The following is a 14,595-nucleotide window of genomic DNA, read 5'->3' as shown; positions in this document are numbered from 1 at the left end:
TGCGACATTTAAGACCCCGACCTTCAGAGACCCCCAAAGGAGACCCGGGCTGCTGTGCAGAGGCAGGCAATGACACACACCTGTTGGTCTCTTGCTTTGGGAACCCTGCAGGGCCGCCATGAGTCAGCTGCGATTTAACGCCACTTTCTATGACCACGCCTGTGCCTCCTCGCTTCCCAGGTTTTTCAAGCAAAGGAGCCACCAGCATGGTCTTGCATAGATTAAGCAACACATTAAAACAGTGCTGCTACACATGCACCAACAGTGCAGTGTCTGTCCATGCCATGTGATACAAGAATCCAAAGTTACCTGCAGAGAAGTAGAGAGCCAGCTTTCTGTTTGACACTGGACACACTGAGCTTCTTACTTACCAGAGAGCCAGTTTGGTGTAGTGGTTAAGTGTGCGGACCCTTATCTGGGAGGACCGGGTGTGATTCCCCACTCCTCCACTTACAGCTGTTGGAATGGCCTTGGGTCAGCCATAGCTCTCGTAGGAGTTGTCTTTGAAAGGGCAGCTTCTGGCAGAGCTCTCTCAGCCCCCCACCTCACAGGGTGTTTGTTGCAGGGGAGGAAGGGAAAGGAGATTGTGAGCCGCTCTGAGACTCTGAGATTCAGAGTGGAGGGCAGGATACAAATCCAATATCATCATCTTCTATCTTCGTTACATTAAGATGTTTTCATTCCAAGACTGACCAGTGTTCAGATGGGAGACTGATAATTAAGAATATAAGAGAAACCATGTTGGATCAGGCCAGTGGCCCATCCAGTCCAACACTCTGTGTCACACAGAGGCCAAAAAACCCCAAGTGCCATCAGCGGGTGCACCAGTGGGCCAGGACACTAGAAGCCCTCCCACTGTGCCCCCCAATTGACATTACCATCATCAGCTCCACTGAGGAATGGTGGAAGTGTAACTAAATAAGCAAAGGTAAAAATTGGTCCTAATGCTGTGGAAAGTTCCATGACAACTTTACAAAACAAACCACAAAAAAAGCTTTATTTCTGTATAAATAATATAAAAGGTTGCATTGTACTGCATGCAAAATCTTTCAGGTATAAAAATAGATTATTTTTCACATACACACACACGCAAAAATGTATCTTTTTAAAAAAGACAGCTTATACATATTTAAATCAGATAGCAAAGACATATCCAAAACCTGCAATATTTGGGGTCGGTTTGTTCATGTAAGACAAATTAGGAAGGCAATAAATATAAAAAGGCACCTCAGAAGTTTGTGGCACAATCTCCTGCTCCTTCCATGACTTTCCCTAAATATATTTCAAGTGTCTCTTTTATTAGACTGTTCAGAGAGCCCCTGATGTTAATCAAAATTAATCTGGGGGCTGTCAAAACCACTGTCCTGCTGAAAATCCTTCACATCATGTATCCGTTTCCTTGAAGGCAGCAAGTTGTAGCTTCTTCCTACATTCAAACACGACACTGCATCACTTTGCTGGGCATGAGGAGGACTTGATTTGTCTGCATTCTGACATGGCGCATGACCCAGGTTCGCCTTCCGAGGGCCTTCGCTGCAATCTAAGGCTTGGTCTGCAGTGACAAGAACCTTGTCTCTTTGACTGCTGGCATGCTGGTAAAAACCAGCAGCGCCTTCCTGGGCGTGAGGAAATTGTTTTGCTGTGTGAAACCTTTGGCAGAATTCAACCTGGGTGCTAGGTTGTGCTTTCTGATCAGGGTATGAAGACACATCATTGCTTTCCAAATGCAGAGGCTCAGTAACCAGGCTACAATTGGCAGAGCTTCCGTCGTCCTTTACTGGAGTCTCCTGAAGAACATCAAAGCCGTTCGTTTTGCGAGGAGCTGGCTTCTGATACCTGGTGGGCTGAAGGCACCCGAATTCTTTTACGACTGACCTTTCATTTTGGTTCTGAGGCAATACTCGAAGTCCCCCAGAGTCCGATCCACCATTGCTACAACTAGCTGGATTCATATTTTGGAACTTTGTTTGAGAAATGTGAGGGGAACAATTCTGGAACACCACAGCATCAACAGTGTGAGACAGACCTTTGTCTGCACTCCAGTCCCCGTGGGAAGCCACTGCTGAGGTTACTGCACCTACCAAAACACCATCCAGTTGTTTAAAAGAATTCCTGCTAGGAAGGGTATGGGAAGGCAAAGGAGGTGGACTTTCAGCATCAAGCCGCTCCCTTAGGCTACAAGGTATTCGTTTCTGAGTCACTTGCTGGTTGGCCTTTTGGGCAACACTCCTGCCCCCAGCCTGATCTTCTGCATGGACTTGTGTAGGTTGCTGCAAATGATTTCCTTTGGGATCCTCGGCCCCGGCAAATGGCTTGGAATTCCAGGACAGGGCTAGATTAAAAAAAAAAAGTGGGAAGGGAAAAAACCAAAAAATACAAGCAAATATGATTAATATATCCAAGTTTCCAGCATTCCTCCTCCGCTTGCAGCTGCTGGAATGGCCTTGGGTCAGTCATAGCTCTGGCAGAGGTTGTCCTTGGAAGGGCAGCTGCTGTGAGAGCCCTCTAAGCCCCACCCACCTCACAGGGTGTCTGTTGTGGGGGAAGAAGGTAAAGGAGATTGTGAGCCGCTCTGAGATTCAGAATGGAGGGCGGGATATAAATCCAATATCATCATCATCTTCTAAAAATGTTTCACATGCACTGAAAAGTTTCAACTGGAAATGTATGTAATAAACTGAAGTCAGCAGGCTAGAGTAAAACTATGGCAAAATTCAGAATAATCAACAAAGCGCCAGTAGGACAAAGCATAACTGAAAAATACACAGTATTTCTGATATGTGAATTAATAATCCTTGAAGTTTCTGTGGCCCAAACACTGACTGTTGTTGAGTCCTTGATCACAAAGTGGCTCACCCAAGGTCTTGCAATAATTCATACCTATATACACAGAAGCAACTTCTGTGAGGTGTTTTAGCACACTGGCACAGGTCTGTGCATTGCTTGACACTCGGATTACTGGCAGCATCTTCCCTTTTTGTAAAACTTATTAAAAGAAGCCCCTCAGCCCCATCAAAATCTACCTACCATTCCCTTCACATCATTCTAGCATCCCACCTAGTCTGCCGCTATACCTTACTTAAAATGCTCTCTACCAATGGTGCATTTTCTTTTCTGAGGAGTGAAATGTTGTTCTATCCTGAGCCATATTTGGCTCTACAGCCACAGGCAGCTGATGCTTGCTACAGAAGCACTAGAGAAGCGAAACGCTGACCTCCTCATTACTAAAGCAGAAGGCAGAGAGCTGAAAAACCGAAAACCGACCTTCACATCACCATACCTGAATGGGCAGCTGTGCTCTGCGATGAATTACGCACTGGAGTTTCTAGGATTTTGGCCATGGTAGCAAGTTTGCCAGCGGCACAGATTATTTTCTTCTCAGCCCTGTGGGAAATCCCCAAGAAAAAAAGGAAATTCTAAAAGATCAGCTCCTCCTTGACAGTTTTGAAGCAGCCAAGCATATGAGGCTTTCAGTTAAGTTAATTTTGAGACAGGAAAAAAGGCTTTCAAGCTGTATTTAAATTCTGAAAACCACTTTTAAGACATTGCTTTAATCTGGCCCTGTCCTGGATGGCTCACCTGAGAACGGACTTAAACAGAGACATTATTTGGATTGGAGACCACCAAGACATCCGGGAGCACTACACAGAAGTGGGCGCTAGCAAACCACCTCTAATTAGTTTCTGGCCTGGCAATCTTTATGTGGTCTCTATCTATTGGCTGAGACTCGATCGCACTTTCCACCACTAAATGAAACTGCCACTCAAAATACTCCCTGTTGGTTTTTAGAACAATCCCATCATTTGGACTTTTTAAATGTATGGAAGTCTGTAGAATACAGAGGTATCAAAGGTGAGGTTTCAGAGACCTAGAGAGAGAACTCATAAACTGTGGTTCTTCCCAGCTGCAGATGGACATAAGAAGTGCTGCCGTTTCCTGCTATCCACCAATGAACTTGGGGGACGGGGATGGGGAGGAGAAAAACAGGTTGCTTACCTGTAACTGATGATCTTCGAGTGGTCATCTGTGCAGTCCCACACATGGGTCTTGCCGCAGGCAACGGATCCATACCTCGGAGCTCCAATAGCTCGTTTATAACGTCTTTTGGCGCGCTTTCCTCCCGCCCTGGGGAGCAGGCAGCGACTGCGCATGCCTGGAGCGGGGGGAGAGCGCCCATTCCACTCAGTTTCTTCCAGCCGCCACTGGCAAGACTAGAAAGGTTAAAGCAAGAAGTACCAGAGGCCAGCAGCGGGGAAGGCTGGGTGGGCGTGTGTGACTGCACAGATGACCACTCGAAGATCATCAGTTACAGGTAAGCAACCTGTTTATCTTCTTCGTGGTCTCTGTGCAGTCCCACACATGGGTGACTAGCTAGCTAAGAGTCCTGGAGGAGGGTGCTGGAAAATAAAAAGTTAGTCACCTGACCCATACCAAAGACTGTGTGGTATAGGAGTATAAGCGGATGCACTCACCTCCATTTCAGTGAAAGATGGATCTGAGGACCGCTTGTCCGAAGGAGGCGTCACGTCTCGCACGAACGTCCAACGCGTAATGGGAGACGAACGTGGAGGGAGAGGACCAGGATGCGGCTGCACAGATGTCCTCCATGGAGACGCCGTGCAAGAAGGCCGAAGACGTCGAGACCGCTCTAGTGGAGTGCGCCTTAAGGCCTTCGGGCAGAGGCTGCTTAGCCAGATCGTAGCACAGCCTAATAGCACTCACTACCCATTTTGAAAGTCTCTGGGTAGAGATCTTGTGTCCCCTGCAAGGGTTTCCGTATGCCACAAATAAATTAGGGTCCTTACGGAAAGGCCGTGTACGATGGAGGTAGAAGGATAATGCTCTTCTTGCGTCCAAAGAATGCAAGGCCCGTTGTCCCTGGTCAGTTGGGTTGGGAAAAAAAGTCGGCAGAGAGGTTGCAGTCGACAAGTGGAACTGGGAGACAACTTTAGGAAGGAACGCAGGGTCCGGTCTCAGGACAACCTTTTCCTTGTGGAAGATGGTGTAAGGAGGATCGTGGCGGAAAGCGCATAGGTCACTTGCCCGCTTACCAGAGGTGAGGGCAACGAGCAACGCTGTCTTCCAGGAAAGAAGGTTGAGGTCTATGGTGGCCATGGGTTCGAATGGTGCCTTCATAAGCGAGGAAAGAACTAGGGATAAACTCCAAGTTGGAACAAGAGGTTTAACAGGGGGATTGAGGTGCAACATGCCCTTGAGAAAGGACTTGGACAAGGGATGAGAAAAAACTGTCTTGCCGTCTACCGGATTGTGGAACGCGGAGATGGCGGACAGATGAACCTTGAGGGATGAGTAACAGAGTCCTGATTTCTTCAGTGAAAGCAAATAGTCCAGGATCATATTGAGAGGTACCGATTCAGGAAGTAGATGGTTAGTAGCCGCGAACGAGGAGAAGCGTTTCCACTTCCTTCGGTACGAAAGCCTTGTGGAGGGCTTCCTGGCATTAAGAATAACGTGTGCTACCTCTGCGGAGAGGTGGGAGGTCGAATTCTCCATGCCGTAAGGGCCAGAACCTGAGGGTTGTGGTGCAATATCTGACCGTTGGCTTGGGAGAGGAGGTCGATCGCGAACGGGAGACGACGGTAAGTGTGATGAGATAACTGGAGAAGTCTCGTGAACCATGGTTGCCGTGGCCACCAGGGGGCTACCAGGATGCAGTCCGTGCCGTCTCGTGTTATCTTCATCAACACCCGAGTTAGTAGAGGGGTTGGTGGGAAGATATAGTGGAGAGGACCTGTCCATCTGTGTAGGAAGGCGTCGTTCCGCCTCCTGGAAAAGTAGCGTGGACACTTGGCATTGTCCTTGGAAGCAAAGACATCCACCTTGGGTGTTCCGAAGCACCTGAAAATGGCTCGAAGGTAGGTCGGATTGAGGGACCATTCGTGGTCGTCCAGACGAAACCTGCTCAGCGAGTCGGCCAGAACATTGTCGACACCTGGGAGGTGAATCGCGGTCAGGTAAATGTCGTGCTCCAGGCACCATTCCCAGAGTGAGACGGCTATACGGCAGAGCCGGAGCGACCTGGTTCCTCCCTGCTTGTTGATATAGTACACCGTTGCCATGTTGTCCGTTGAAATTTGGACATGGCTCCCGATGATCAGTGGGAGAAAGGATAAGAGGGCCCTGTGCACGGCAATCAGTTCTAAGCAGTTTATGTGCATGGCCCTCTCGGAAGGGGTCCAAAGGCCTCTGACGGTTTTGTCCTCTAAGTGGGCTCCCCATCCCCACTTTGAGGCGTCCGTTGTCACAACAGCCACTGGGGGTGCCGGTAAAAATGGCATGCCCGCGAGGAGGTTGCTGGGTATCGTCCACCACGTTAGGGATGAAAGTACTCTCTGGGGGACCATAAGTAGGACATTCTGCGGTTGCAACTGAGGATGGTAAGCTCTTACAAACCAAAGCTGTAGTTGTCGCATCCGTAGCTTGGCAAAGTGGATGACGGAAGTTGTGGCAGCCATGAGGCCCAGCAAGCGTTGTATGATGAATGCCGACTGGTAAGGCTGATGCTGAATCGACTTGGCTAAGGTGATGATAGTAAGTGCTCGATCCCCTGGGAGGAAGGCACGGTGGAGAGAAGTGCGGAGGAGAGCCCCTATAAACTTGATGTCTTGGGTGGGCTCGAGATGGGATTTGGATGCATTCACCCGAAGCCCTAAGGAATCGAGAAGAGAGAGTGTTGTGCTGATGTTGGCCTGCAACCGACGCTGGCTTGGTGCTATGAGGAGCCAGTCGTCGATATACGGGAAAACTGTGATGTTTCGAAGTCTGAGAGCCGCTGCCACCACCGCCATGCACTTGGTGAATACCCTTGGCGCAGTGGAGAGGCCGAAGGGCAGGGAGACGTACTGGAAGTGGTCTCTCCCCACAGCGAATCGCAGGTACTTCCGGTGCTGAGGTCGAATTGTCACATGGAAGTAAGCGTCCTGAAGATCTAGGGAAGCCATCCAGGAATCCCTGGGGATAAGAGGCAGGATGCCCTGTAGGGAGATCATTCTGAACTTCCTGTATTCTATGAATTTGTTCAGCTTCCGAAGATCGAGGATAGGGCGCTTCCCTCCATCCCGTTTGGGGACCAGGAAGTATCTTGAGTAGAATCCCGTCCCTCGGTGTTGAGGAGGAACGGGTTCTATGGCATTCTTCTGGAGCAAGTCCAGGATTTCCTGCTGGAGGAGTGCAGATGGAGGGGTGGCTATGAAGTGGTGGTGGTGTGGTGGCGAAACGAACTCTATTGCGTAACCTAAACGCACGATGGTAAGGACCCAAGAGTCGGTGGTGATGGAACTCCAACGAGGGTAAAAGGGGAATAGTCTGGTCTGCCCCTTGGGAGAGTCAAAGAGACTGTTTGCCTGTCTGGGACTGCTTCTTAGAGGGCTGAGTCCGTGGCCTCTGATGAAAGGGCTGTTTAGGCAGGGGTTTCCTTTTCCAGAACTCCTGAGATTTAGGCGATCGTTGACGACGCTGAAAAGATGGCTTCCAGGGTCTCTGCCTGTTAGAGGGCAGGGAGGTAGGTTGTGTGACGCCGAGGCGTTTGGCTCTCTTACGGCCGTCATCGACCGAAGCTAGGACCTCGTCTGTGGACGCATGGAATAGACCCAGGCCATCGAAAGGAAGGTCCTCTATACGTTGCTTGATATCTGGTTGAAGGTTGGTAGAGCGGAGCCAGGCATGGCGACGTAAGGCTACAGATGTCGCAAACACTCGGGAGGAACAGGAGACCGCATGGCGAATGGAGTTGATCTGTTGTTTGGAGACACGGGAAAGCTCAGAGACGAGAGACGAGACCGCTTTCTGAGAGGAGTCAGGCATGGATGTAATATGCGGGGTGATCTGGTTCGCCAGGTTGAAGGTGTAGGCAGCAAAATAGGCCAAGTAATTGTTCAGCTTGGAATTAGTCGAGGAGAAGCTATAGATCTTTTTAGCCAGAGTGTCCAGTTTACGGCCCTCGCGGTCAGGAGGAACAGGGTGGCGAGATTGTTTGTTCTTGGTGGCCGAATGAACAACGATGGAGTTGGGCGCCGGGTGGGAGGCGAGGAATTTGCAGTCAGCTGCTTGAACCCTGTAAAGGGAATCCAGGCGTCGGGAAAGCGTAGGGATCGAGGCCGGCTTATCCCAGGCTTCTTGGAGGCCCTCCAAGTGTACAGGGAGCATAGGAAGCGAAGAGCTGTCAGGGAAGTCTGAACGGACTAGGTCATGTACCACATCCGAGATCTTGGGTGAGTCAGAGGACATAGGAATGTTTAGTGCGGAAGCCATAGTTGTTATGAGATTAAGGTAGGCCTTGGAACTGTCAGATGGTGAGAGCCTAGGAGGTTGGTCCGATGCGGGGGAGGCTGGGGCCTCCTCGGAGTCGGAGTGATCAGAAGTGTCTCTGTCAGAAGTCGAGAGTGGATGCTGTGGTGACTTGGGCTCGACAGGTGAAGGGTCCCGAGGGCGTTTGAGAGGCGAGGCAGTCGGTTTAGAAACCGATGCGGATGCGGTTCTAGGAGAAACCCGGTCCCGAGGACGGACAGGAGGCTGCAGAACATCGTGTGGATCGGGTGCAGTCTGGGAGTCGAAAGTGTCTCGGTTCCGAAGGGCTGCCGCATCATCTCGGGTGCGTGGAGTAGGCTCCCGTCGGGGGGAATAGTAATGTTGGTAATCCCCATAGCGATCCGGAGACAGGTGACGGTGCAAAGGAGATCGCTGATCGCGTGCACGATAGTAGTCGCGGGGTCCGGGAGAATAATAGTCCCTGAGTCGAGGCATATAGACATCTCTGTGAAAGGAGTCCGGATCGAAGTCAGAGAGATGCCTGTAGCTGTGGCGCGAAGGCGAACTCTGGTACCGATGGTAACGTGAGTAAAGGCGAGGTGACGGAGACCGGGATGGAGAGCGGTCTTGTCGATAGTCGCGATAGTAGTCGCCGTACCGGGACCGAGAGCGGTCGCGTCGAAAGTCATGGTAGTCCTCCCGATGTGGAGAATTGGGAGGATGTCGGATCGGAGACCTGGGACGGAGCGGAGGATCTCGGATCGGAGACCTAAGACGAAGCGGAGGATCCCGGAGCGGAGACCTTGGGCGAAGCGGAGACCGCGAGCGAGAGCGGGGCCGCGGAGATCGAGATCGGAGCCGATGCGAAGAGACCTGAGTAGAAGATTCGACAAGCAGTGGGGTAGTATTGTCCTTAAGCAATGGTGCTGTGGAATCCCTGAGTACCGGAGTTGTAACGTCCTTCAGCACTGGCGTAGTGATGTCGAGGAAGGATTCCGGTCTGAGAGGTGGAGCCTCGGAGTCGAGGATATCGCTGGGAGGAAGGCTGTGCACCGAGGGCGATCTAGAGCCAATCGGGATAACTTCAAGAGAAGTTTGAGTGAGGCTAGGCATTTCCGAGATGACGTCAGAAGGAGCTGAAAGTTCGATGGGTAGAATCGGAGTCGACTGCGCAGAAGCCGCTTGTGCCGCCGAAGCAACTGATTGCGATTGCGCAGCCGCCGAGGCCGATTGCGCAGCCGTAGCAAAAGCGGAAGTACTAGGGCGCGCGGAGGTAGAAGCTGACGGGTCGTGCTTCTTAGGCGCCAAGGTGCTCGGACTGGAGGTTTTCGGAGCCGAGTATTCGCCCTGACGGGCTTGTTTAGGCGCCTTATGCCCCTCAGAGTGTTTAGAGGCCTTTTTGTCGGACTTATGTTTCCTAGGAGCGGTAGGAAGGGCCGACGCTGCCGAATCTCCCGCTCTAAGTGGGGGAGGCGGCGGATCTGAAGTAGACATCCCGCGGAGAGAAGACTCAATGAGGAAGCTACGAAGACGAGCCGCTCTGTTCTTACGCGCCTGCTTACCGAAGCAAGCGCAGTGGTGACAGTTATCGGTTCTATGGGATTCCCCCAAGCAAAAAAGGCAGAGCGAGTGACCGTCGGATGACGGGATTTTAGCAGCACACTGCCTGCACCTTTTGAAGGTGATTTTCCCTTCCATCCGTTCCGGACAGGGGAAGGAGGGAAGGGAGAGACGGGGTTGGGGGGGGGGGTAGAAAGGAAAAAAGGCAAAAGCGCAGAAGTCGGATCTACCTTTTTTTTTTTTTTTTTTTTTAATATATATTAAAGGGACGAAGAAAATAGAAAAGGAGAAGTAAGAGAGATAGTACGATACCAAGAGACGAGCCAGAGGAGGAACGCAACGAGGTAGGTGTTGTCCGGGCGGCGGAAGGGAAGAAACTGAGTGGAATGGGCGCTCTCCCCCCGCTCCAGGCATGCGCAGTCGCTGCCTGCTCCCCAGGGCGGGAGGAAAGCGCGCCAAAAGACGTTATAAACGAGCTATTGGAGCTCCGAGGTATGGATCCGTTGCCTGCGGCAAGACCCATGTGTGGGACTGCACAGAGACCACGAAGAAGATCCATGAAAGACCTCTGCTGTGCAGCAGGAGGATACCAACCAGCTGGCTTCGACTGGAATAATTCTGCACGGGGCTGCACGTTCCCGATACAAGGGAATCCAGTCACAACTTAAAAGACTGAGTAGCTTTCCAGGAGAGAAGCTTCCTTCATCGGCCTTCAGAGTGCTACTGGACTTGCTGTGCATTTGCAGGCCAACACAGCTACCCCACCTGATGCTATGCGCAGCCTAGCCCCACTGGGAACAAGAGGCAGCATTCCCAACGACCACTCAGGCACTGTTTCCAGTGGAGAGGATGAGGAGGACACACATATAAACCTCGACTCACGGAGCAATCCCTAAGCAGAGTTACTCCAGCCTAAGGCCCCTGAAGTTAGCTGGCTCTGACTGGAGTAATTCTGCATGGGACTGCACCGCAAGGCTGTTTATTTATTTATTTTAAATAATTTATATTCTGCCCGTTCCCAGACTGGCTCAGGGTGGATAACAACATTTTAAAACAGTAAAACAGCAATTAAAACCAATAAAAATAGACAAGAGAATTTGGCGGCTCAGTTGGGCACATCATAATATACTGAACATCAGATAATATAAAGTCAGTATTTTAGCAGAGGTGGAATCACAGCATAAGGTCAGCCAATGGGACAGGACGCCTGCTGCCTCAACCAAGTGCCTGGTAAAACAGCTCCGTCTTACAGGCCCTACGAAAAGGTAACAATTCAGTAAGGGTCTGGATCTCTGAGGGGAGCCGAAAAGGCCCTGGCCGAGGCTAGTTGGATGTCCTTTGGGCCAGGGATGGTCAGCAGATGTTGAGTGCCAGATCGTAGTGTTTTCGGGAACAGTCCGGCTTTCGCCCGGGACATGGGACGGAGACGGTGCTGGTCGCCCTAGTGGATGACCTTCAACGGCATCTGGATCGGGGCGGCTCGGCGGTGCTGATGCTGTTAGACCTGTCGGCTGCGTTCGACACGGTCGACCATCGGCTACTGAAGGGTCGCCTCGCCGACGCAGGGATTCAGGGGTTGGCTTTACAGTGGCTTTCCTCTTTCCTTGAAGGTCGGGGACAAAGGGTCGCAGTTGGGGGGGAGCTGTCCCGGAGGTGCACACTTGATTGTGGTGTGCCCCAAGGGGCGGTTCTCTCCCCGATGTTATTTAACATCTATATGCGACCTCTTGCCCAGATTGCCCGAAGGTACGGGCTAGGGTGTCATCAGTATGCTGATGACACCCAGCTCTATCTACTGATGGACGGCCAGCCGACCTGCGTCCCGGAAAATCTAGATCGGGCACTATATGCCGTGGCTGAATGGCTCAGACTGAGCGGGCTGAAGCTTAACCCTGCGAAGACAGAGGTCCTTTGCTTGGGTCGCCGCGGTCCGGAAAGGGGAATCCCCCTACCAGCCTTTGACGGTGCGCCGCTGATAGCGGCGGACAGGGTCAGGAGCTTGGGGGTGCTGTTGGAGCCTTCCTTAAAGATGGAGGCTCAGATAGCAGCTGCTGCCAAGTCCGCGTTTTTTCATCTTAGGCGGGCAAGGCAGTTGGCCCCCTTTTTGGAGCGCGACGACCTAGCAACAGTGATCCATGCCACGGTCACCTCGAGGTTAGACTACTGTAATGCCCTCTACATGGGGCTGCCCCTGTCCCGAACTCGGAAATTGCAGCTGGTGCAGAATGCCGCGGCCCGGCTGTTATTGGGTCTCCCAAAGTGGGAACACATTCAGCCGGGTCTTCGGACCCTGCACTGGCTTCCAGTAATATACCGAGTCCGGTACAAGGTGCTGGTTATCACCTTTAAAGCCCTATATGGCTTGGGACCTGTCTACCTGAAGGACCGTCTTTCCCCGCACGTTCCCCAGAGAGTACTGAGGTCGGGAACACAAAATCTCCTTACTATCCCTGGGCCGAAGGAAGCCCGTTTGAAATCCACCAGAGAAAGGGCTTTCTCTGTTATGGCCCCTACATGGTGGAATCAGCTGCCGGAAGAGGTGAGGGCCCTGCGGGACCTTGTACAGTTCCGCAGGGCCTGTAAGACGACCCTCTTCCGGCTAGCCTATACCTAGCTTGAGAATTTTAATGTAACTTGCCGGATTTCTTTTATATACAGTTGAAATATTTATTAATATTTATTGATAACCATGGTTTTATCTGTTTTTATTTGTTTTAAATGCTGATCCCTTTATATGTTTAAATACTGTAATTTTGTTGGATCTATCACTGGAAGCCGCCCTGAGCCACTTGTGGGAAGGGCGGGATATAAATCCCAAATAAATAAAAAATAAATAAATAAATATATGGGGAGAGGCAGTCCCGTAGATATGCCAGTCCCAGGGCATGTAAGGAAGGGTTGCGGCAGGCCGTGTTGAGAGAAAGGATTGCAGCAGACCTCTCCAGGTTTATGGTGAACATGAAAAAAGTGTCCAGACCGTGAAATCATCTGTTTCTCAGGAATCACTTTCACACCGAGCCAGGTCCAATGGTATGGCAAACCTGAGTGTGTGCTTTTTTAAAGCCTCGTTCAGTTAAGTGGTCTACTCGTGTGAAAAGCAGGAGCCTCTCAGGGACTCGTGCAAAATTGCTGCTTCCTTTCCATGAAAAAGGAGGGTCTTGTGGAATTCATGGTTCCTGCATTACCCTGTTGCAAAGGAACTGTTTTGTTGGTGTTCTGTTTTTACAACAAGTTGGTTATATTGCAGAAACAAATTCTGCCGCAGGGAAAGCAGCATCCAACGTTCCTGCTATCTACTTCATCCCCCACTTGTCTGCATCATACCATTAGAGTCAGAGACATGCAAAATTAAGATAACTTTCCATTAAGGTTTCCTGGTTCCCTCCCTTCCTCAATGCTTTTAAACACCACACAGCCTGTTGGAAAGCTCAAAAGCAATGGCGGCCATAATCACCAAGTTTGGAAGGCACGTGATGATTTTACAGGCAACTAACAGCCCAATCCTCAGCAGAGTTAGACCCTTCTAAATCCACTGAAGCCTAAGGGATTAGAAGGATGCGACTACACTTAGGATTTCATTCTAAAAATGTTACATGTGGATTATATACTTACATGCACAGAAACCACAAAAGAAATACACTGGAAAAACAAAAATTTCCCTTAGGAAACGGTCAATATTGATCTAATGCCTGCGGAAAGAACATACCCTTCGTTCTTTCCATCATCATTAAGAAGCTGCTGAAGACAAATCAGATAATATTTGCGCATTTTCCGGGCAGTCTCCTGGCGTTCCCTCAACACTTCTGCTTTAATAACATCTGCTGCTCTCTCTTTACTTTCGCAGATGTAACGAAGCATGTCACCTGCAAAGAATATGGTGTAAATTTTCAGCCTAAAACAAAGGATATGTTCTCTAGCTCAGAGGTGTCGAACTCATTTGTTACAAGGTCTGGATCTGGCATAAATGTCACTTTGGGCCTGGTTACCAGAGATATAAACTGCATAAAGGACGGCAGCTCTAAAGCTCCAAGTTGGTGTGTCCCACCGGCTGGGAGGGAGGAATAGAGGAAGCCACACACAGGTGCAGTTAATTGCCAGTGGATGTAGAAGAAGAAGAATTGCAGATTTATACCCCGCCCTTCTTTCTGAATCAGAGACTCAGAGCGGCTTATAATCTCCTTTATCTTCTCCCCCCACAACAGACACCCTGTGATGTGGGTGGGGCTGAGAGGGTTCTCACAGCAGCTGCCCTTTCAAGGACAACCTCTGCCAGAGCTATGGCTAACCCAAGGCCATGCTAGCAGGTGCAAGTGGAGGAGTGGGGAATCAAACCCAGCTCTCCCAGATAAGAGTCCGCACACTTAACCACTACACCAAACTGGCTCTCACTACACCAAACCACCCAGTAGCACTGGGTAGATGCTCCTATGTTGTTTGACTGCTGCAGATGAGGTTGTTCTGCTGAGTTGAAACAACAATTGGAGTGGCTACAGCCACTTCCCTCCCTGAGCAGTCTTCTGTTTCCGCCCTTGCACTTGTTGCTCACAGGCTGCATAACAGCCCTGGATAGAACAAAGCAGAGTCAAGTAGCACCTTTAAGACCAACAAAGTTTTATTCAGAATGTGAGCTTTCGTGTGCTCTAAGCATACTTCATCTGCTTAGAGCACACGAAAGCTTATATTCTGAATAAAACTTTGTTGGTCTTAAAGGTGCTACTTGACTCTGCTTTGTTCTACTGCTTCAGACCAACACGGCTGCCCACCTGG

At 50.5% G+C, this 14,595-nt stretch overlaps 1 protein-coding gene across 1 annotated transcript in view; it reads right to left on the bottom strand.

The window, feature by feature from the left end:
* Positions 1-969: 969 nt before the first annotated feature.
* The window catches only part of CEP152 (centrosomal protein 152), a 55,379-nt gene continuing 41,753 nt past the window's right edge, over positions 970-14,595 (bottom strand). The window contains exons 26-28 of the mRNA XM_060259966.1: positions 13,535-13,691; positions 3,281-3,384; positions 970-2,332 (exon numbers count right to left, since the gene is read on the bottom strand). Coding sequence (XP_060115949.1) covers positions 1,326-2,332; positions 3,281-3,384; positions 13,535-13,691 — 1,268 coding nt within the window. The 3' untranslated portion in view covers positions 970-1,325. The remainder of the gene's footprint in view (positions 2,333-3,280; positions 3,385-13,534; positions 13,692-14,595) is intronic.

This window comes from Heteronotia binoei, chromosome 19, assembly GCF_032191835.1.
Source record: "Heteronotia binoei isolate CCM8104 ecotype False Entrance Well chromosome 19, APGP_CSIRO_Hbin_v1, whole genome shotgun sequence".
In the NCBI taxonomy this organism is placed as follows: Eukaryota; Metazoa; Chordata; class Lepidosauria; order Squamata; family Gekkonidae; genus Heteronotia; species Heteronotia binoei.
This window is presented reverse-complemented; position numbering and strand designations above follow the sequence as displayed.